The sequence below is a fragment of the Siniperca chuatsi genome, linkage group LG14 (genome assembly GCF_020085105.1).
Source record: "Siniperca chuatsi isolate FFG_IHB_CAS linkage group LG14, ASM2008510v1, whole genome shotgun sequence".
Classification (NCBI taxonomy): Eukaryota; Metazoa; Chordata; class Actinopteri; order Centrarchiformes; family Sinipercidae; genus Siniperca; species Siniperca chuatsi.
Window position 1 is genome coordinate 7,111,786 of NC_058055.1, and position 23,656 is coordinate 7,135,441.

Genomic DNA, 23,656 nt, shown 5'->3' on the forward strand with positions numbered 1-23,656 from the left:
CTTTGGTGTTGAGAAGCTACAGCCTTTATTCACTGACAAACTGTAACCTATACTGTACATCGCACTTCGCAGCTCACCTTTTCCTTTGCACCGCTCACATTCACTGTCATTCTCTGCCGCTCTCTCTCGCTCAACCACACACTCACTATGCACACGTGTGTGTCCCGTCCTGCCGGCTCACCCCTCTTACACAGACGTCGATTCGGCTCTGTTACTACCTCCGCTGCCAACTCAAAAGTGGAACAACAATGCCCCCCCATTTTGTTTACAGGCTCTATTCTGTGTTGGTGAGGAGGCTTCTGCTAAGCCCTGCAGGCTAGTGAAGAGTTTTAATCAGCACACAGAGCTCTGAGTTGCACTTTGTCTGCATCAACAGTGTTTGAAAGCAATTCACCTGGACTATAAAATGTCATCTACTGTGTGTCTTTTTCCAATAAGATGCTCTTAAAAACTGAACCTCTAGAGCTACATGCTTATTTTTTTCATCAGCCCATCTTCTTATCTTGATTAGCTTGTTTTTAATCTGGTTTGTGGCTGTTTTTCTCCTGCTATCTTTTTTGGAATTCCGTCTCATTAGATAGGAATGTAAGCTGATCTCTACTGGGAGAGAATACTTCTCAGTTTTTCAGTCTGGGTTTTATCAAGACTTTCAAGGATTTATTTGTGTTTATTTGAGGTATTTCAGGAGCTACTGATCTCCTCCCTGTAACCTGTTAGTTTACATAACCTTTAACTTGTTAACACTGACCTACCAAATACTCACCATTTCATCTCGTCTGTCAGCATCAGCATTGGCCTCAATGGCAGAAACCTTCAGTTCTGTTAAAAATGTTTTATACTTGAACAAGCCTGTAGAGAATAATCTGATACTGCCTGCATGGGCCTTAATTATCAGAAACTGAGATCAGATCAACACATTGCACATGTGTCTGTGTTTTTCACCATTTTTTCCATATGAAAACGAATACAGATAAAACCATACAAAATGTTAAGAAAGGAGCCCCCCCTTTTTTTCCTGTGTGTATTTTGTGTGTTTTTTCTTGCTTGTGTGCTGTTGGTAAAAATGTTTTGTGTTGGTGTTGTCTCTTAGCAACAACTGGAGGAGGAAGCAGCAAAGCCAGTGGAGCCAGAAAAGCCAGTGACCCCTCCCCCAGTGGAGCACAAGCACCGCAGCATAGTCCAGATCATCTACGATGAGAACAGGGTTAGTCATCTGTTGCAAACACCAAGACACACTGACAAGAAGCATTAGTTCTCCTTAATTCTCCTTGGTCATTTTGTTTGTGTTCTAAACAATTGCAGCTATTCTTTTATCTATCATGCATCCTCAAAGCTGGAACAAGTTACTTTTGTTTTTCCAACAGCCTGGTTTGAGTCGTGCAGAGCCACACCAAGCTGAGAACACATGCGTTTCTGCTGTATCCTCACAGTAGGAGATAACCATAGCGACCACACCTAACCAGTGACTGTCTCCTCCCTCAAACCAAGCCATTTTGCGCTAAACTGATGGCTGAACACGTGTCTTTAAATCTGTGTTCAGCTCTCAGTACTTTCTGTAGCCTTTAACTGAATCTCTGTGGTTTGGAGTTTAGTTTCACTCTTATGTGCCTGTTCGTACTTTCAAATATCAGCCATATTTTACTGTTTACTGATCACTTTCAGCCATATCTGAGCTGTGTTAAGTTACTGCTGATGCAAACTGAACTATTTTTCAATAAAAGTGGTGTACATGACAAGATATGGTTTGAATGTTTGTGGTTGCTCATGGCTCAGTTCTGCGTGAATATCCCCACCCCCTGTCGAAAAACACCATTTGTCATAGGGATGTTTTAATTTTCAGAAATAATATTCAAGCAAGTCTGCTGTTGGAATGTCCTATGGTTTTTGCGTTATTGATGTTTTGTAGGCAGTAGTGTTAGAAAGTAACCATGTTTTGTAGGCAGTGTAATTTTGTCAGATATTTCGTAATTAAAAAAATAAATAAATAAAAAACAATTGAACAATAGGGAAGTGAGTGAGTGTGTGTTTATGGAGGTCACTGTAGTTCATGTCAGTCAGACGGTGTTGTGGTAGGAGAGTGCTGAGACACGCCTTCCTTCTCAGTGAGCCATTAACCCTTTAGGCTGTAAAGCTGCTCCAGCACTGTGCACAGCATTCCGTCTGGCAGCTGTGGTTGTTTGTCTCAGTCTGTAGATGTAGGCTTGAAAAGGAAAAATCAAAAGTTTATTCAGATTCTGATGATCTTGAATAAACCAGGAAAATTGTTGTTGCCAACCCTATTCGTTTTGCTGCATCAGGGACATTCTTTCTTCCATTTTTATTTTTTTATTTTTTTCTTGTATCGTGTATTGCTCCTATCAGGCAGGTGCTGCTGCTCACTTTTCAAATTTATCAATTTATCAATCAAGAGCAAATTAAATGCATCTAAATCTATAATTTTTGTCTTTAATCAGGAGTTAAGGTTATTATCTAAGTTTATTTTGAGTTTATCAATCGTTGCCCTTATGTTACAGATCACACCACAATTGATGCTTCCGTTTATGCTGTAGCCACTAAAATGTCTAATAAATATATTTTTATGAGTATAACCCACATATAATATTGATTGTCAGATGGGAAGTTTTTTCCAGCTTAAAATGTTTTGTTTTTGAATATGCTCAAATTGTAGTTTCTCTTTTCTTTTTGTAGACCTTGTAATTAAGATATGAACTCTTTTCTTTTTTCTAGAAAAAAGCTGAAGAGGCCCATAAAATACTGGAAGGTCTTGGTCCTAAGGTTGAGCTGGTATGTGATTTTATGCTTTATAATATTTTTGCTGTTGCATGAGCTTAGGGGAAGAGGTAAAAACTAGCTCAGTAGCAAGTTAGATATTATTGTTTGCCTAATAGCTAATGATTAATCCACTACCTGTTCCTCGTCTGCCTTTTCCCTTCTTAGCCCCTGTACAATCAGCCATCAGACACAAAGGTGTACCATGACAACATCAAGACGTGAGTATCTACATTTGTGCCATAGATCCATTTCATGAACATGAACAAAGTGCAAGTACATTGCAGCAGACATGATGCTTACCACACTAACAGGATAGGACACATCTCAGCTGAGGAAAGTGTTGGAGGTCATGCTGACCTCAGCAAGATAAATCCAACTGATAATTCTGTCTAATCTGGATGCTGAGTTGCCCCACTGACACCAAGGAGAGTGATTTGAAAATTAAGTGAGAGAACGTACTTGTGTCTGTGTTAGGGTGTTTAAAGTCGGGTTGTGTTGGAGGTTGAAGGCCAGGCCGACTAGGATCAAACCCTTATCAGTGTGTACCATGAGAGCGGCCCATCTGGCTCAGTATTTTGTCAGGACAGAGACCACCTTTGTGTGAATCTGCTGTACAGGCCACTCTAGGGGTTTGCTCTCTCACTATGCTCTCCCCACAGCCACCATCATGTGTAAACAGAAGAGTTCTAAGTATTTTATTCCTGCCACAGTAAAATTAAACAAAATGTCCATGATGTTTTTAGGTGGGGGTGTTGGAAAACAATACTCAAGAATTTTATAATTTACAAAGGTACACTTGTACTAGCTAAAGGAACTACTTAACTACTACTCCAGTACTGACTAGATCTTCTGAAATAATAGGTTTCTTTTAGGGCATTACTTTTTTATGTGTTATGCAACTTTGTATGCTTTCTTGTAAATACCACAATAATTTTGCTAATGAACTTAGTAATATCTTCATTTCACTGAATAAGTGTTGTTCTCTTTTAGCAACCAAGTCATGAGGAAGAAGCTGATTTTGTTTTTTAAGAGGAGGAACCACGCTCGTAAACAAAGGGTAAGTGTCCCTGGTGTTAGGAAAGCAGGGTGGAAGTTCCACGTATGTGTGTCAGTGCTCTGGACACAACATTAGCGCCGCCACCCATTCCTATGGTCAGTGTAACAGTTTTGCTCTGAATCTGGTCATCTTGAAACTCAGTTGAGAAAACAAAAGTCTGTAGTTGTTTGAATGTCCATGTTGTTGGAAAGAATGTTAAATACTGGAGCTCACTGAATATTTAATGCTGATTTTATATAATTCCAAAAATAAAAAAAACTATTCTAATATTAAATCTCTATGTATGTAATGTGAAATATTGAAACCGTGGGAGTACAGCTGAAGGTGATGGGAGTGACATTAGTTTTGCAGGTATTTTGTCGTAAACCAAAGTATTGGACAAATTAAGATTTTGACCTGATGGTGAAAGTTAAGGGATCACCAAAGTTATAATTCATCCCGGGGGGGACATGAATGTCTGAAAACAAATGTCATGGCAATCCAATGGCTGAGACATTTCACTCAAAACCACAAATGTCAACTTCGTAGTGGTGCTACAGGAAAAGTCAGGAAATCACCAAAGTCAGTAGGCTATTCTCATGTCTACAAAATTTCATGGCAATCGATCTAATAGTTGTTGAGATATTTTCAGTCTCAACCAAAGTGGTGGACCTATTGACCGACATTGCCATCCCTCGAGGCATGTTGCTAGCATGGCCAATTAAAAATAATGCACTGATGTATTTACAGTACAGGAAACGCCTTGGTTTCCCCTCTTTGTTTAAGTATTGTGTGGGCCAAGAACTGCTTTTATATGCAGTATAATAATAAATATCGTCACATCAAAGAACAGATCTGAGAAATATGCTGGCCAAACAACTGTCTCTCTGTCTTTCTTATCATTAACCAGGGATTAAATAAATATTTCAGAATCACCCCATGTTGAAACACTTAGCTCTTTTTTTGAATTGCAACGGCTCAGTCTTTCCCACCTTTCTCTGGCTTCTCCCTGTCAGGGTCAGGCAGACCTTTTAGACTCTGAAACAATGGCAAAGTGCACATGGCCTCATGCCAAGAGGAAGGTGAATTGTTTGTCCCTTGCTGTAGAGAGTGGAAACTAGGCTGTATTGTCCTCCCAATACAGGAATCCTTCCATATCTTCACATTTGAACTCTTACACCTCTGGAAATTACTTTGATTTTTAGTTTTAGATACAGTAAAACTGTTTATTTTAGCAGTAAAAACCAGATGGTTATTTCCCTTTCGCCTGTAGACCTATAATTGTAAATACATCTAAATAAATACATATACATTATACTTATGTGTAGATTGAAAAGTAAGCGTCTGTAACAAAATTGCAAGGAGCTTTTGAAAGCTATTTGTAAGAAGAATAGTTACATCAGAACAAGCGGTGCCTGGGTCAGGACACTGATTTAGGCAATGTGATACAGACACAAACCCACAACAAACACAGCCAGTTCCTGAACAGCATGTACTCTCTCAACTCTGCTCTCACTTCAAGTTTCTGCAGCCTGTCTGTACTTGTGTTTACTTTTGTTTTCATGTTCTCTTTCAAAGATAAACTGCAACACTTATTTCACTAACAGGTGTATTTAAAAAAAAAAATACATGCACTGATACATTCATGTTCACCTACAGACTATAGGAATTAGAGGTAGCCGGGTGGTTAGATTTTTAATAATTGTGTTTCCATTATTTGCATCTGCTTTGCCTCCTCTGCTCAGTGACCTAGCAACACATCACATCTATTGTCCCTCCAACATACTCAGCTCTATCCGTTGCGTCATCAGAAACCTGAGAATTTCTTCATCATTGTACAAGTTGCATCTGAACAGTGCTCATTTGGGATCAGTTGTATTTTTTCAGGACACTGTGTATGAGTTTTTTCTCAAACTAGCCTTTATTTTAAGTAACCTATACTAGGGTAACATTATAGCAACAGAAGATCTCAATACCCTTTTTAAGTCAGCAGTGTAAGAATACAGGGTAGATGCAGGTGACAGATGTTAGTTGGGAATATGAAAATATCAGCTCCCTCATGATATCTAATATATATTCCTTATGGATCTTTTGACTCATTGCATTGGCAAGAACATACTTTGGCTTTTAGCATAGTGATGGACGCCCACTCCTGATATAGCATTTTCCATTCTGTGTACACAGGAACAGAAGATCTGCCAGCGCTATGACCAGCTGATGGAAGCGTGGGAGAAGAAGGTGGAGCGAATGGAGAACAACCCCAGACGTAAAGCCAAGGAGAGCAGAACACGGGAGTACTATGAAAGGCAATTCCCTGAGATCCGCAAGCAGAGAGAGCAGCAGGAGCGCTTCCAGAGGTAATGGTCTTTACCTGTGATTGGTCAACATCGTGACATTATACCCTTGTTGTGGTACAATAAATGTTTGGCTGTGATTGGTTCGTGGTTCAGAAGCACACTGATACAAATTACACTTTTGCTTTACAGTCTTCCTTTTCTATTCCATAGTGCATAATGGTTTCCTCTAAAAAGGGTGGACTTTGTTTTTATACAGGCTAAGGCTACAACTAACAATTATTTTCATTATCGATTAATCTGATGATTATTTTCTTAATGAATTGATTCATTTGTCTGTAAAATGTCAGAACATTGTGAAAAACGCCCATTACAATTTCCATGAGCCCAAGTTTACATAATTAAACTGCCCAATTTTATTGACTAACATTCCAAAACCCAAAGATATTCAGTTTATCAGAAGAGACTAAAAAAACAGCAAATATTTACATTTTAGAAGCTGGAACCAGTGATATTTATTTTTGGCATTTTTCCTTAACATATTACTTGAAAAATTAATCAGTGATCAAAATTGTGCAGACAATTTTATGTCGATCAGTTAATCGAGTATTTGCTGCAGCTCTAATACAGACGCATAATCGGCTGGTGGAAGGAGATTAACTGTAGTCCTGTTTATTGTAATGGTTTTATTGCCCAGCACTATTTCTGTTTAATACCGGTAACAACACAGGACTGAAGTACACACTTTTTGTTTTAAACAGTGAAGGAGGTGATCAAAGATGGAGGGACTAGAGTGAAATCCTATACACTCTAGTAATCTTTTGATGCGTAAACAATGTTGACAAGAACTGTAGCCACACCCAGACATTATAATTGTCTTAATTTTTAAGATGTCTGTTCAGCTATCACCTAAATGGAGGACACTAGGTGGTGTGTGGTGGCACTAGGTGGAGACACTGGTGCCTCTGGGAAGGTTCAGGGTCCAGCATCTGGTTCTTCCTGGCACTAATGTTTTGTGCTTTCATTGAAATCTCCAAGTAAGAGTTCGCATGTCAGCACTGTTTATCCAGACTGGTAGACCGTGAAGGAGGAAGCAAGTAATAACTGGTCAGAGAGACTCTTCCATTGATTAATAATGGGTACAATGATTCTGTTTAACAGAGCTTCTCTCATGTTGCTCATATTAACAATTTGGCTATGTTTTGGTTGGAAAAGAAACTGTGAATAAGTCATTTTATTTCCTCTGAAAAGAATGGAACGTAACTGATATTGTCTTTGCACAGCATGCAAATTTAATGTAATATTTAAAATATTTTTGTAACACACACTATGTCCCTGTTTTCCACAGGGTTGGACAAAGAGGAACGGGTCTTTCTGCAACAATTGCAAGAAGCGAGCATGAGATTTCTGAAATCATAGATGGCCTTTCTGAGCAGGAGGTGGGTATTGTCTGGAGTGCCTTTTAAATGTATTACAGTGTAGATGTGAAACTACATACCTAGATGACAAATGGACACAAAGTGTCACAGTTGGTGTCTTTTAAGAGGCTGAGATCTTTTGTAGCATTTCACTTGCTATGCTATCTTTCTGGGGAGGAGATTTCCATAAGCAGAAAGATGGTTTATTGAACAAGGGAGGCTCTTCTCTATTGGAGTAACTGCGGCTACTTTCTCTGTCTATGTTCCACAGAACAACGAGAAACAGATGAGACAGCTGTCAGTCATCCCTCCCATGATGTTCGACTCTGAGCAGAGGCGAGTGAAGTTTATCAACATGAACGGCCTGATGGATGACCCAATGAAGGTGTACAAAGCCCGGCAGTTCATGAATGTTTGGACCGAACACGAAAAAGAGATCTTTAAGGAGAAGTGAGTTGTTTTTCGTTTGATGGCGGCACAAGATGTCTAGGTCACAGTTTGTCCCTGTATGTCTGTCGTGCAGATATGGTTTATAGACCTTAATGCCACCTTGGACTTATTTATTGATATATTTTTGTTTTGGCACATGAATAACGACTGGCGTCTTTTTTCCAGGTTTGTCCAACATCCCAAGAACTTTAGCCTGATTGCCTCCTATCTGGAGAGAAAGGTAAACTGCTGCTTGTATTTTCATACATGCCCATTTTTGGAATATATAGCAGAATTTCATGTTATTGATATTTTTCGGGCGACCTATTCCCGAACTCTCCCAAAGTCAGAGCTTTATGGTCTTGATTCCCAATAAAGTCTTGCGTTTCTATGTCATCACTTTTTCATAGTAAAATATAAACTTTAAATTTCACTAATGTAATTGAATCCTACAGGTGTAATGAAGCATTCAGCAGTGATTATTTAAGCATTAATTTTAAGTATATTGTGTACAAGATAGTGAAGTGTTGGTTTTTTTTTTGGTTTATAATAAACAGAAATATTTAAAACTCTCCACTCTGTGGGTCCACATAATCCTTCACCCATTGGCTGTATATAAATCAACTCAACAAATTTTGCATCTTGATTATGACAAAGTAAATGCTTAAATATGTTGCCTCCACTTTTAGTGTCATATGTTCATAATAATATGCCATTTCTTGTTTCAGTGTGTTGCTGACTGTGTCCTTTACTACTACTTGACCAAGAAGAACCACAACTACAAGACACTGGTGAGACGAAACTATGGAAGACGGAGAGGAAGGAATCAGGTAAACCTGAGACTTTATTAAATACATGTTTACAGTTTGTCCTTCTGTGGTTGACAAGATGCTGCTCATTTCTTCTTTGTCTTCAGAGCATTAAAAATTAAGTTTAAGTTCAATTCAATCAAGAAGAGCAATACTTCAACTGTGTGTCTAACATCTAAGATCAGACCAAACTCTATAGAGAAACAAGTATTTACAGGAAGTTTGCGTTGGAAACAACTCTGTCGGGTGGTTGTGAGGTGTGATAAATTCACGCGCTGAGTTTGCAACATTAGGTCTGACTCTTTAGCCACACCTGTTTCATGTTTCCTTGTCAGACTGATAGCACATTTTGTGAGTGACAGATATGCTGTATGTCTACCACATATCACACATGCGCCACACCTCTCTCTGGTATTAAGTGCTAAGGATTTGACCCCTACGTTGCTGGCACTATTCATGGGTCAGCATGTTCGAAACAGAAAGAAAGCAACCCTTGGATTATTATAACATGGCTACAATTTGCTTGCTTGTTTGCTTGTGTCTGCTTGTTTTCCAAAAATACATCAGCATTATCTGTAAAAAATACAATATATATACTTCAGATTAAATAGAGCATTTAATTATACAAATTGGAGTTTGCACACATTCTGAAAAATATGTTCAGGATTACAAAAATTGACGCCATCGCTCTCAGTAAATTATCATTTGGCAAAGTTTTTTACCCTGATGAAAGTTGAACCAAGTCTGCCAATGTACAGCTGAGCCTGACCCAGAGTTTGGGCTGTCCTAAAATGGCCACACTGTATAGAGGATAAACTAGCAGCAAAGTTGTCTCTATTTTTAATCTATCCAACCATTTTGTTTTCTGGTTTGTCATGGCCTCTATTGTGACTATAGACCATCAGTCTTGTTTCATTGGATTTTTGAGTAATGGTTTTCAAATTAGAGCGGAAACAATTAACTGATTAATGTATAGACAGAAAATTAATTGGGAAGTATTTTGAAAATGGATTAATTGTTGAAATATTTTTTTCCAGCAAAAATGCCAACCATTCATCGGTTCCAACTTCTCAGTTGTGATTACTCAATTAATCGAGAAAATAATCAGCAGATTAATCGACAATGAAAATAATTGTTACAATTGTGTTTCAAATCCATTATAGACTACGCACTCGCATAATTATGATTTACTGTGTTCTGCTCCTATAGACACAGATTCAGCATATATTCCAAAGTCACAGTGGAGTCAAAAGGTCAGGCCAGGACATTCGGAACATAGGGAATCTTGGAACACACTCCTAATTAGGAGTGTGTGTGTGTGTGTGTGTGTGTGACAATTATTATTTTATTTTTTGTTAGATATGTAATACTACAACAAATTTAAAAGAAAAGGGAGCATAAACAAGAGCTATTGCACTATCACTGAACAGTTTCACAAAAATCAAAAGCCAAATAATTCTGAGAAGTCAAATAATTCCATATTTGTTTAATAATGTAGAAGAAGATGGATTCATTTTAAGACATGGCTGCCTGCTTGAATCCTATTGCTATCTCTGCTGCATGTGGCTCCACAAAGATTTATTTGTCACAGTATCAAGCGGAAAGACAAACTGGAGCCACCTCTTCCTTTGAAGCCTCAGTGTGCAATCACTGTCAAACCTGGAATGTGAACTTTGCAGATGCCAAAGTGAAAACTACAAAGTGACAGCTATGGAGATATTCTGTTGTACACAGATTGTTGTTCAGGACTTTATATAATTGTTCACTTGCACTAAAATCCAGTACAAAAAGATGCACCATCTCACAACCCTGCATTGGCTGACATGAAATATTGATTTCACATTCTGGTGGATGTTTCCCCCTTACTGGGCTTTTCCCTACTTCACTGCCACAGTCCTTGTACAGGACATTCTGTCTCTGTTTCGAGTACATCTACTGTGTAACACAATGGGTTGATTGTAGGCTGTTTCTTTACATAGGAGTAGTTGGAGGGTGCAAGAGTTCATGATTACATCTTGAACACAAAGATGGTTCTTCTTACTTCACAAAGTGACTGGTACAATTTCTTCCTGGGTGATTCACCTGTAGTTAGAATTAAAATTTTTGGTTCACAGTATGGGTTCATAGTATGGACCCACCAGCAGTTGAGAGAGGACTTGTCCATTTCTGTGACACAGAGTGCCAAGTAAGTGTGGAAATTTTTTTTTTCTGTATTTGCACCTTGTGAGCTCATGATAGCTGATTAAGGAACATGCTATCTCTGTTTTCCTACAATATTGTTTTTACCCTTACACAAAGTTTGTGGGATTGTACCACATAAAAACATTTTCCATGGGTTGTCACTTAAAGTGGGTGTAAGATGGTCTCTATCGTCGTCTTGAGATTCAGGTCAGTTGCTTAAATGGCTCCAGTGCTTTTTCCAAACCATCTTGTGATTGTTGACAATGTAGTGACTACAGTTTTTTTTCTTTTTTTTTTTCTTTTTTTCTTTACCATTTGGGGTAATGCACATCAGGATGTAGTGAATTTCCAAGCTACAGGTGTGACTTAACAACTGCAGTTCGAGTGAGTAGAGTGAGTCATTAGAGAAGGAAGGAAGAGGACAGAGTGAGCAAAAGCAAGAGCAGTGGAATGTAGGGCAAGTGAGTGAAACTAAGTGAAAAAACCCTCAGCGAGACAGTCAGCGCTGGCAGCTTATCCGCTGAGTGTGTGCTGTTGTTTTTTTCATTTTCCATTTCCTCTTTCTTCTGTTCCTCTGAGAGAGAGAGAGAGAGAGAGAGAAATAAAGTCACCCCTCTCTAAGATAGCTGAGTTGGTACAGCCCAGCCATCTGACAGGCCCAAAAAACTCACTGTGCTGCTGTGAGTGCCAATCAAAGAGGAGTGCTCGGCAGGGATTACCTTGAGTGACCCTGCATAGATTAGTGCGTGCATGTGAGATGGACAATTCTTTGGGCGGCTTAAGCGGCCTGATGACACGCTTTCCTGGAATATGTGCGGCCGTGCCGTGGCCCGGCAGCCCTTCTAAGGAGCTCTGCTATGGTGCTGTCCTGCCCCTCTACTGCTACCGTTACCACCGCTATGGAAGTACTGGAGGGTAAACTCACATTTGCAACACCAGTAAGCTGTGGCTCACAGCAGAGAAAAGGGGTTTTTATGACCAGCAAATGAGCTTGCAGGTATGTCAGTAGCTTTGAAACCACAGTTTTTGCTTTGTAGTTGATACCACGCTCACTCAGTTTATTTACCTTGTCCTGTATCTTCTTGTTTTTGTCTGTGTTGTATTTTCTATTGCTCTGTAGCTTGGGCAGTTCGCTTCTTAGCCTACAAATTTACTTGAGGCTTGTAGGCAATCTAACTCAGCTATTTTAGGGTAGTTTTTCTAGGACATGTGCAGACATGGTTTTAATTTAACTGTCAAGCTAAGGCTGTGTGGAATGCATATACAAATATATTTATGCTATGGAGATTTTTGCGAAGAGAAAATGTAGGAATTAGTTTTTAATGTCATATTTTATAGTGCAGTGTTTATTAGGCGTTTGACACACTGACAGCTTTATAACATTTCTTGACAAATGTGCTTCAAACAGTGAAGTATATGTCCCCCGTGTTAGCTGAATCGTAATAACTGGAAACCCCTAACCCCCCTGTCTAAATGAATATTATGACTCTGCTTGTGAACACACAAAATAAGACAACAATCAATTTGGTAGTCACAGTACGCACTCTTGTGGAAGCCTACACAGGCTACACCCCCTCACTCTGTCTGCAACCACTTCATTGGTTATTTTCAAAAGTAGAACTTGCGCCTTGACTACCTGGTTGTGTTGCTCTGACAAAAACACAGCATCTGTATATCCCTGTTAGCAAGCAGCTCCACCCATAAAATACAAAAGTCTCAACTTTACTGTGGAAAACTTATTGTAAAATAACATTTTCACCATATTATTTATTTCTTTATGCAGCCATGCTACTGTTTGTGCTAGACTGTTTATGTGCAGGTCCATTTAGGATGAGCTGCAAATCAGTGTGGCATTTTATGATCTTCTGTAGTTGATATTGAATGTTTATTATTGTATAACATTTATCTGCAGTGTAGTCGCTCAGTGATTGTTATATATAACTTGACGCTGTAACTTTCAGATTTATTTCAGTGACCTTCCAGGACTTCACTATGGAGAAAAAAGTATTTTCTTATTCCACTTTGTTGGACTGCTCACACAGCATAAAGTTGCATTAATGTGGTAGTTCTCTTGGAGCACTGGTTCACCAGGATGCTGTTTAATCATATTTTAGAGATTCTATTATTAGCCAATAACCAATAAATGAAAAAAAAAATCTGCTTATCTGTTCATTAGCCATGTCAGGAGAACCAAAGATAAATGTAAAACAAAGAGTGTGTATTGCGAGAGGAGGCCAGCTTCCATTGCAATGCTGCAAAAATACAGTTTTTACCAGAGATCCCTTAAATTTGATGTCATCTGATGTACAAAAGCACTTGCTCTACAGGCAATATTTTGTTGTTTAACTTGCTAACAGAAGAGCAGAACACAGACTAAAGTCTGGAGCATGTGTTTGTGGTAGAAGATCAATTTGGTGGTATTGTTTTGAAAATTTAAACTTGCAAAATGTTTGATCTATGAAGATGTTACTGAGTTAATATTCCTGTTCTGGTAGGCAAAGCAAAGCTTATAGAATAGAGTAGACAGATTCTCTTGGAAACATAATGTAGCCATGTTCCGGCTACAGCATCACATATACAAGGTGGGCAAATATGTATTACTCTTTGCACATTTGTTCTTTTCTATGGGGGTCCATAAGGGCAAAATGTTCCTTGAGAGACCCTTCCTTAATTGCTTGGAAGTAAAGTTTATCAAGCAGTCAAGGAGATTTCATTGGTTTGCAGCACCAATGATGAGCAGTCTTTGCCCCGCAGAGCTCCCTGTAACCAGGGTAACCATGGCTAATGTTGCTTTTAAATGTATTTGTTTACATTTATTTCCTGTTCTTGTCCTTTTTCCTCCTCCCGAAATGATTAACAACAATGGACACAGTCAATATCCCCAAAAAAATACCAGTAGTAACAAGAAAGAAGGAAAAACAAAAAAAGCCCTCCCACGTAAGGGCTCTAGTGCTGTATAACATTTTTTGAAGTGGGTGTGGTGCAAGAGGGCTTTGCCATAGAACTCCATTAGCCTTTAGAGCCGATCTTAGCTGTAAATAAAAGAAAAAAGAGAAACTCGGTAAATCAAATTGTGTACATAGATCCTGGAAGGAGCGCAGGTCCTCGTCTCCATAAATATCCCCCAGTGTATGAACCCCTTTCAGAGAGAACTGAATAGGATGGCCACCAATCAACATTCTGGTATTATCTCTGTGCTTTGTTTATACAGCCGCACCGTCATGTTAGTGCATGTAAGGTCCTCCCTGTGAAACTGTTGGCTTTGAGGAGAGCTGTTTCTTTTCTCATCTAACGCGATGAAGGGTTTATTTCGACCAAACCAGAGTTTGTGATTGTTGGAACAGTGGAAACAGACGGTTTTGGTGAGTTTTATTTTGTTTGTGTCCAGTCTGAATGAAGTGTGTTTTACGACGGTCTGCAAGGTAAAATTACTGTTTTTCTCAAGGGAGTCTGTGGGCCATAGTGTCCGTTTGTTTTGGTCTGAGATGCTGGTGCTCTAGTACGACTTTTAGTGACAGTGAATGTCGCTTACAGCTTTTTAATAGTACGCGCTCTACCAGGTGAGCTACCTGGGGGCCCCCATACAGAGAGCAATTGCGAGACAATGGGGCCAAACTTGCAACAACAGTGAGTAATGGGCTCATTAGAATACGCCGCTGCTGCCTCAGGCTCAAGCCAGGTTAATAAGGGTCGAAGCGTAAAGGCCCAATAATATAATTTAAAATTTGGACGAGACAGACCACCATCCTGTCTCCCCCGCTGCATAGTAGAGTGATTGATGCGTGGTTGTTTACCTCGTCATAAAAATTTTGTCACAGCTGTCCGTAGCTTACTCCAGTATTGGGTTGGTGGGGGAAGAGGTAGCACTGAGCTAAAGAAATTAACTCTGGTTGGAAATTGATACTCGGCTGTGAAGTGAATTAGGCAACGAGACCATCTATTTAAATCAGAAATAATTTTGATGTGTGTTACCAAAATTATGTTTAACTGTTGTTTGAATCAAAGGGAAAATGTCTACCCCCAGATATGCAAACTGGAATGGGTGGAGCGAGGGATGCACTGGTCATCACCTTGTTCAGGGGTAACAATGCAGACTTCTGCCAACTTATTTTAAACCCATATAATTTACCATATTGATCCAAAATAGACAGTGTTTGTGGGGTACATTGTGCTGCATTGTCAACGTACAATTGCACGTCATCTGCATATAATGAAATATGATGATGCCTTTCATTAATAGAGATTGGACACAACAAGGATTAATTAAGGGACAAACCTGCCTCGACCCTCTCAAGATGGCAAAAGGGGCCGACCAGTTCTTGCCCAGGAGCACCACAGCTGATGGATTATTATATAACACCCTGATCACATCAATAAAAGGGGCTCAGAAGCCCATCGCCCCAAGCACTGACCATAAAATAGGCCATTTTAGGCGGTCAAAGGCCTTCATTGCATCTAATGAAAGGACTGTCACTGGAGAAATCAGGTTTTGGGCACCATCTATGACATGCAGAAGTCTCCTTACGTTAGCAGAGGCCAGCCTGGATTTTATAAACCAGGTCTGATCGCTATGCACTAGTTTTGTCCCGTGATCCTAAAGACGCTGAGCAAACACTTTGGCATAAATCCTTACGTCTGCATTTAGGAATGAAAGGGGCCTGTAATTAGCACACTCTATTGTGTCTTTGCCTTTTTTTGAGAAGCAAGGATATTAAAGCAATGTTAACGTCTCTCAAGAATGAACCCTCCTTAATTGAAAACTGTATCATATCTATGAGCAAGGGCCAAAAGGTAAAACTTGGGCGGAATTCCGTCTGGCCCTGGCATTTTGCCTCTGCACATGTCCTTCGCCGGCCTTCAGTTTCTTGTAGTGGAACAGGTGCATTCAGGTTTTCTGATTCACTGTTAGAAAGACACTCCATATGAATATTATTCAAAAAACGTTTACATGCAGATTTATCAAAGCCAGTCTCTGAACTGTACAGTTCCTCATAAAAAGAGGTGAAGGTTAAGTTCACACTCCTGGGATTGGTTGGAACAGTACCATCTTTAGATTTGATGCTAAAAATATCAGAGATATGTTCGTTGGTCTGGAGCCTCAGGACCAGCAAGTGACTAGGTCTTGCAGAGTGGAAGTAATAAGTCTCTCTGGTTCTGTGCATTAGAAAGTCTGAGCAGCGCCTGAGAAAACAATTAATTTCATTTTTGAACAGCTCTTTTGGAGAGAAAAGGAGTGGCTATATTGCGTTGTAAAATAGCGTCAAGATCTGCATACTTTAGTTCTAGTGCTCCCACTTTAGCTGCGCATTGCTTATTTCGGACTGATGCATACAGTGTGTTGTTGCTTCTAATGAAGCTCTTCACTGCATCCCATAAAATCCTTGGGTCAGAAACCGAACCTTTTATTGAACTCCAGAAACTCGTGGAAATTAATCTCAAACAGTTTCGTTGTGAAGCAACGAGGAATTAAAACACCATCTGGGAGCACTAGTTATGTTGACAGAGTAGATTTATCAATATTACTATCCCATACTGCATTGAAATCTACTCCTAGAACCAGACAAAAAACAGTGAGATGCAGAAGAGTTTTGGTTAAAAGGTCATAGAAACCAGCATCACAATTGTTAAGAGCATAGGCAGAAATCAATGCAATGTTCTTCCCATCTAACAGTAAAATTGCTTGAAGCAAGAGTGAGAGATTCCTCTGGTGGCCTAAGTTCTGTGGTAGGAAAGGGAAGATTGACTTGTGGCTCTGTCATTTCCTAAATCAAACAGCACTTGTGAATCAGCAAAAGAGGGGAGAAATTAAAACTCTCAAAATATTCAAGCCAGGTCAGGAAAGAGCTTCATTTAAAAACACTGAAGAACCACAGAACCACAGGGCCTCATTGACTTTTGGAGAACATCTGTGTAGAGGCTCTTTACGCAGCTTGGGAGAAGAGGCAGGAATGCCACGGCTCTCTGACCACCTCCAAAGCAAACACGAGCGCTCCCTGACCCAACCAGAACAGCATCTCACTGAAGGACATCTATGGGGAGAATAACTCTGGCCTAAAACAGACTGGTCTCCTCTGCAAAAAGGTCTCTGAATTGTTGAGTGCCAAAAACATGCTTTGCAGACTACTGCAGGCAGGAAATGAGTCAAGAGTTTAATTCCCAATCCAAGTTTGATGTGGTCCTCTCTGCATACATCAACCTGCATTCTGAGCTCTAAATCTGCAGGGCTTTCCTTTAAAAAAAAATCGAACAGTCCAGCTGTATCATCATACTGTACTGTAGAACCATCATACCACTAATTTATATTATAATGAATAAAATATTGTTACCATGACTATGCTATTTAGCATGCAATATTCTAAAAATGGGTTAGCACACTTGTGAAACACAGTAGATGGCACCATCATATCAAGAAATGAGACCCCTGTTCTGCATTTTTTTTTAATATGCAAAAGTAGCTTGTAAGCAACGGTCACAAGTGACAAATAAGCAGCTAACATCAATGGTGATTCAACTGTGAATCAATTTTTTAGGGTTCTGTCTTGTCTTGTGGCACATCAAGGGAAGGCTGTGAACTGAACAGTATATGGGGTAAACCCCTCTGATTATTGGCTGTCTCTGGTTAGAGCTGGCTAGCGCAGCCACTAATTCAAACTGCTGTGACCGTTGCTTTCTGCCTGTTTTTGTGGAGTTGTTAAGCACTTCTGTATCCGACTTTGCTGTATGATATGGCAGCCAGACTCCTCGTGTGCAGAACCATGTTGTTAAAAAAAAAAAAATTCTTTTTGTTGTACCCCTGTCTTCCCTCTCTTTGCCTCAGTCTATATCTTTTCCCTTTACCATTGAGTGGAGCACATTCCTTGGCCCCATCTGATACCAGCATGGGATGTTTGGCTTGGCATAGCCAGACTTGTTTCCAGCACAGCGCTTTCATGGAACAGGCAGGAGGAAGCATTCTGTGGTTACCGCGCCAGAATGTTGCTCTGTCCTCAATCACTCTGTCAGACCTGTTTTGAAAATTCACTTTTGAATGATGTTTTCACTCTACTCTTGTAGGCAGTATCTATCTGCACTCAACCTCTCCCCTTTTTAATTTGGAGGATTATCTTCTTTTCTGCATTAGACTTAATTTTGCAGTGTGATATAAAGTTCATAATGGGTGTCATGGTCAAGCCTTTTTCTCTCTTTGAGGGTTTTACTCAGACATATGAGGCATGAGATCTGGCCACGCTCCAGATTTCTTTATTCTGTAATTAAGGCAGATCAATGAACAGTATCTGCAATGTGGTTTATTTTTGTCTCTTATATTTCTGCAGATGCTAGACAATGTGAAGGTCATCAAAATATGGCATAGTCTTAAATCTATCTGCAGAGGGTGTACGACTAGGTTTTTCCTCTTCTAACTTTAGTCTTTAATTTTAACTTTAGTCTTTAAATTAGTTGTATTGTTAGTTTTGAGGAAATTGCGCAGCTTTAAAGCAGTGAGTCTAAAAACCATTTGGCAGCATACATTTCTCCCATTTACCTGACTTGGTCTGTCTGCTATCAAACTGAATATTTCAGCAAACTATTTAGGCCCAACTTCTGTTGTACAATTTTAGATGGCCCTCTGGGCTCACAGGGCCAATGTAGGCACTGCCATACCATTAGAAGATGTCTATTGCTTGATAGCATGCAGGGAAAACTGGTGCAGGAAATGTGTAAAACTGCCAGGAGAAGTGTAGTTAAGGGTATTAAGCTTAAGAATGTGGTGTATTCTGTACCATGGTAAAATAGCATCAGACTGGTGGAAGATACATTAGGATGTGGCCCTTTTTAGAATAAAACAAAAATGAATGCTTGTGGTTGTTTGAATGACTTTTTAAAATGTATTACAGGGTAGGTTTTTACATCTAAATTAAAGCATTGATATTACTAAGGACTAAGTATTCTGTGCTTTGTATTTTTTGATTTGCACTTACTTCTAGTAACCTAAATCACTTTTACTAATCTACATATTGACCTTTTTGTTAATGTTTCAAGGAGAAACAACTAAATATTTTCCCCTTGTGTTTTGTCTTCAGCAAATAACACGTCCCTCACAAGAAGACAAGTCAGACGACAAAAACGAAGAGGACAAATCTGAGAAGTCCGAGAAAAAAGAGGAAGAGGAAAAGAAGGACGAGGAAGAGAAAGATGAAAAGGAGGATTCTAGGTTAGTTGTATATAGTTGTTTGTCCTGGTGTTCCTCTAGTACATTAGGCCTTGCAGGTAAAGCTCCCTTCTACTTTGTGTCAGTCTTGGGTCGATACACTGTGATAATTCTGGGAAAGTTTTGTTAGTTAAATGCATACATTATATTTCAGTGCTTTCAGTTTAATTATTGCCGTCATTATATGCAGCTTGATTTCTTTTAATACTCTTATTTAAAAGACAGGTTGGTATTTGAAAACCAAACAGTAAACATTTCACCCTTGATAGTCCAACGACCCTGTACAGTTACAGTTGTGTCTGTAAACAAGATTCTTCCAACCTATAAACAAGAGACATGACTGTAGCTTGTGCTGTTAATGAAGCAATCCTTCCTGGACCTAACCTATTGACATTGAATAGGAATGAACACAGGAGGGTAGAATTCACAAAGCTGGCAATTAGTCTTATTGAGTTGCCTATTATAATCATGTGATAAACAGAATGCAAATTTTTTTTTTTTTTTTTTCTTTGATTGTGTTGTCTTATAATAATTATAATTAATGAACATCACAAATGGTGCTGTGATGGGACGATTTCACAATCCCAGGCCCTTGGTGGAGTGATGCATGTTCATGGCCTGAAGAAGACTTGGATGGGGGATAGCAGTGTCTGTTTTTGTGCGTGGCAGACAAGACAAGAAACCGTGATAACTTGTTAACAAGTCTGTCCAGTTAGAGTGTAGACAAATTTTACTTTTCTTATGTGTTCAGTCAAGGAGGAAAAGAACAGATTACAAAAAGGGCCTGTTATTGCTGAGTCAAAAGGGAATAGATATTTGCTGTACCAACAGTCTCTAAAGCTGTGTTTTCCCCCTCCAAAACCACAGGGACATTGGCAAGGACAAAGACAAGTGTGACGGTGGGGAGGACGAGGACGGAAAGGAGCAAAACACGCCGCGTGGCAGGAAGACTGCCAACAGCCAGGGCCGCCGTAAGGGAAGGATCACCACACGCTCCATGGCCAATGAGGCTGCATCTGTGGCGGCTGAGGAAGCACCTCCCCCTTCGACTGAGCCTGCCTTGCCAGATCCTCCACAACTCCCTAAACCTGATCCAGCGCAGAAGGCTATGAAGGAGCCTGCAAAACCCCAGACTTCAATAGCTTCCATGGATGCTACTAAAGGTGAATCCTCTTGGGGATGCTCTCTGGAGGTTGTTGAAAATATTTGTTTTACAACACAGGAACACACTTACTGACACAGAAACAAGGGAAAGGGAGTTCACAAAAAATAAAACCATACAATATTTCATCACAAAATATGTGAAGAAAAGAATGTGTGAGCATCAGATTAGTGATTTACCAGCACAAGAGTAGTAGTTCAAAGCTCATTCAAGTTGTATTATCAGTAATGGTGTTATATTTTTTGGCTAGGCACTGAACATTACACATTTTCTAGATAGCTGTGTCACTTCTTGAATTTATTTGGAAGTCACATTTTGGTCAAGTCACTCAAGTCACTGTTTTTTACGCAGTCTATACGCAGTTTATATGCCTTTTTGTACATGCAAAGAGGAATCACATAGGAATCATTTAAAATTCAGTGTTTGTTGATTTTAACTGAGCATTTATTGAGTTAATACAACATACCAAAAAGCATGCAGCACTGTATGCAACCAACATTAACAATTACTGTCAAGTGACCACAGTGTCCATTCTCTGGCATACCATTTAGCCTCTTAAATGTCATAGTGGGCTAAAAGATATTTTTATTTTTCTCTCATGAATAATCAGGTGTTGGCACTGACTGGCCAGGCATAAGGGACAGTGTTCATACTGTTAGCTTTTTGTGTTATGAGCTGGGAGAATTTAATAACATGCCAATACACCTTAAACAAGGTTTAGAGACCTGTCAGAATATAGCTCTGCTGGCTTTCTCCTCTTAAAATGTGTAGAGAAATATGCTGTTTATAGCCTGAAAATGGACATTTGGTTCAGTAGCTTCAGGCACTCATTGCCTGTGTCAGACAGACTCTGTCCTGCATTGCATTCCACTCAGGATGCTGTATTAAGTCCGTCCATCACCATGGCAATGTGCTACTCTGGTAGAGCTGTTGTCATGGTACTCAGTCACGCACTTGTACTCTTCCACCCTTTGAAGTCTGTCACTCAGACAATGGTAGCTCAGAATTTCAGATATCCAGGTCCCTGTGTGTTAAGTTGTAGTGGCGTTAATCTGTATACAGTGTTTTGTAAGTGTGCTGTGCTTCTCCATTACCTGCTCCCTCTGCTGTCTGTTGAGCTCTACCTCTCTTAACAGTTTGAGTTATGCAAGGTCTACCATATAATGTGATTAACTAACAGTCTGCAGTGTGTCCTTCCTTCCTCTCAACCCTCTGACCTTTCTGGCCCTGTTCTGGGCGTATCATGGTTTACGTAGGACTGTGTCAACTGTAATCTCCCTTAGTGACTACATCTACTAGACTACGTCTGTTTACTTGCTCTGTTGTAACCCCTGCAGCTATGGTGCTTCTTAGAAGTAAGTGCACTGGGTGCTAAAGGGTAGCTAGCTATCTGTCAGTCTTGCCCAGTTGAAATGGTGCCAGGCAAGTTGAGGAAGCTGCTGATTCAATGGGGGGCCAACGGTGGGGGTTTGATCTTGTTTGAATCCGTGGGGCATAGTGTATGTGTATGTGTGTATGTCATTAGGTGAGATGCTACACTGTAGGCAGGCGCCATGTCTGTTTTCATAGCCCCGAGAGTAATGGCCACCATAGAGGGGCCTAAAGTGTCGCAGGGACAACATATGACTTATGCCACGAGAAAAGGAAGCCTAGTCCAGTAGATATTTGTTTAACTAAGTGTAACATATTGTGTGGCCAGGGGCCCTTTGGTAGAAGCCGTCTAAACAGTGAGAATTGATCTCCTCATCTTCGAGGTGGGTGGGTGGGGGGCTAAGCCTCCTGTTAATGTCAAGGGTACATCTGCTGCTATATTAGTCCAAATGTTTACACAGTCTCAGTGGGTGCCAGGGAGGAGAGTGGGCTAGAGTTCACTCAGCCCCATCCACACTAACTGTGCACTTCTGTGAATTTTGTGGGGGGTGTGGAACTGTGTAGCCAAGCTGAGGCAAGAAGGAGTGTGTGTGTGTGTGTGTGTATGAGATTCGCAGTGTCACAGTAGAAGGGGTGGGAGGGTTTTGGGCTGGCTGTTCTATCTGTCTATTTGTCTCCATCCAAGGCCATTTCCCAAAGAGGGAGGCATGGCTCTCAACTCCTCCACTGTCTGGAGCTACATCAGCTGACCAAGGCCCTCCCCTTGTGAATTAGAGGAGGAGGGCTTGTTCTGGGCTGTGGGGAAGGGGAGAGAAAGAGATAGGGAGAAGAGAAGAGAGAGAGTGTGAGAGGAGGAGAGTGAGCTAGAGCAAGAGTGTAAGTGAGGGAGCGGGTCTCGGCAGCCACTGAATGTAAACAGATTATTAGATTAGTGGCCATGAGAAGGAGACGGCTGAAGAGAGGACTGTCTCTCTCTCCCTTTCTTTCTGTCAGTGCTGATGGGGCTGTGTCTTTTTTCTTTGTGATTTAGCTGGTGAAACCGGAGAAACTTCTCGCTGGACCGAGGAGGAGATGGAGGTCGCTAAAAAAGGTAGTGTTTCATTTCATTTCTCTGTCGCTTCATCTCTCTGTCCTTCTTCTCTTTCTCTGCGTTGCTTTGGCTGCTCTGCTTTTTATGCTCTTTCCTCTTTTTCCCCCTCCCCTGTCTTTCTCTTGTCCTCTTCTGATTATCTGATGTTGCCTCGCCCTGCTCGTTTCTTACATGCACATGCACGCAGGAATGAATGTGCACATGTGTTCACACAAATAGAAACTTGAGCTGATGCTTTACTGGAAGCTGTCAGAGACCCATGAAGGGTTTCAGGGATATTTTTTCTTTTTCTTTTAGCTGCACTGCTCTGCTGGCTTCTTAGAAGTGATCTGTTAAGGTCATCCATGAAGAAACAGAGCATGACAGTTGCGGCTTCCTCTAAAAATCACTATCTATTATTCACATTCAAAAACTTTCAGATCCTCAAAAAAAAAGTTTTTTTTTTTGTTTTGTTTTTTAAGTTACTTTGTTCTTGTAAATTCTTCAAAACGTTTGTTGCATACTGTGCCTGGTCTCAGACTGCACCGTTGCAGTCATTAGTCAGGTCATATGCCATTCAAGTGTGCCCTCTCTCCCCCTTTTTTGCTTGGCATTTTCTGTATAGGCTCTTACGTAGGGTTCCTTGAATGCCAAGACCCATAGACTGGGGGGAGTAAATAAAGGGATTAACATGGATTAATTAAGTGGGTGGGTATTGGAGATTTGCTACCCTCTTAACAAAAATACATTGCTGCTATGATCTCCTTAGGCATTCCGACCTGTATGCTAGATATGTCTGTGGATTAATGTATCTAAAACAGACCTGCATGACCTCTTCTAGTCATATGACAAAGCATGTCCAGAAATCACTTTTGTGCTATGCCGCCACACATGGCTGGTCATGCAGGCACATTGATCTGCATAAGC

At 40.2% G+C, this 23,656-nt stretch overlaps 1 protein-coding gene across 6 annotated transcripts in view; it reads left to right on the forward strand.

Moving 5' to 3' along the window:
• Positions 1–23,656, forward strand: part of ncor1 (nuclear receptor corepressor 1) — a 57,585-nt gene that overhangs the window by 9,145 nt on the left and 24,784 nt on the right. For all 6 annotated transcript variants that reach the window (XM_044222108.1, XM_044222110.1, XM_044222113.1 and 3 more), the window contains exons 6-17: positions 1,091–1,204; positions 2,728–2,784; positions 2,938–2,990; positions 3,763–3,829; positions 5,993–6,165; positions 7,451–7,541; positions 7,792–7,970; positions 8,136–8,190; positions 8,678–8,779; positions 19,000–19,130; positions 19,995–20,290; positions 22,691–22,750. In XM_044222108.1, coding sequence (XP_044078043.1) covers positions 1,091–1,204; positions 2,728–2,784; positions 2,938–2,990; positions 3,763–3,829; positions 5,993–6,165; positions 7,451–7,541; positions 7,792–7,970; positions 8,136–8,190; positions 8,678–8,779; positions 19,000–19,130; positions 19,995–20,290; positions 22,691–22,750 — 1,378 coding nt within the window. The remainder of the gene's footprint in view (positions 1–1,090; positions 1,205–2,727; positions 2,785–2,937; positions 2,991–3,762; positions 3,830–5,992; positions 6,166–7,450; positions 7,542–7,791; positions 7,971–8,135; positions 8,191–8,677; positions 8,780–18,999; positions 19,131–19,994; positions 20,291–22,690; positions 22,751–23,656) is intronic.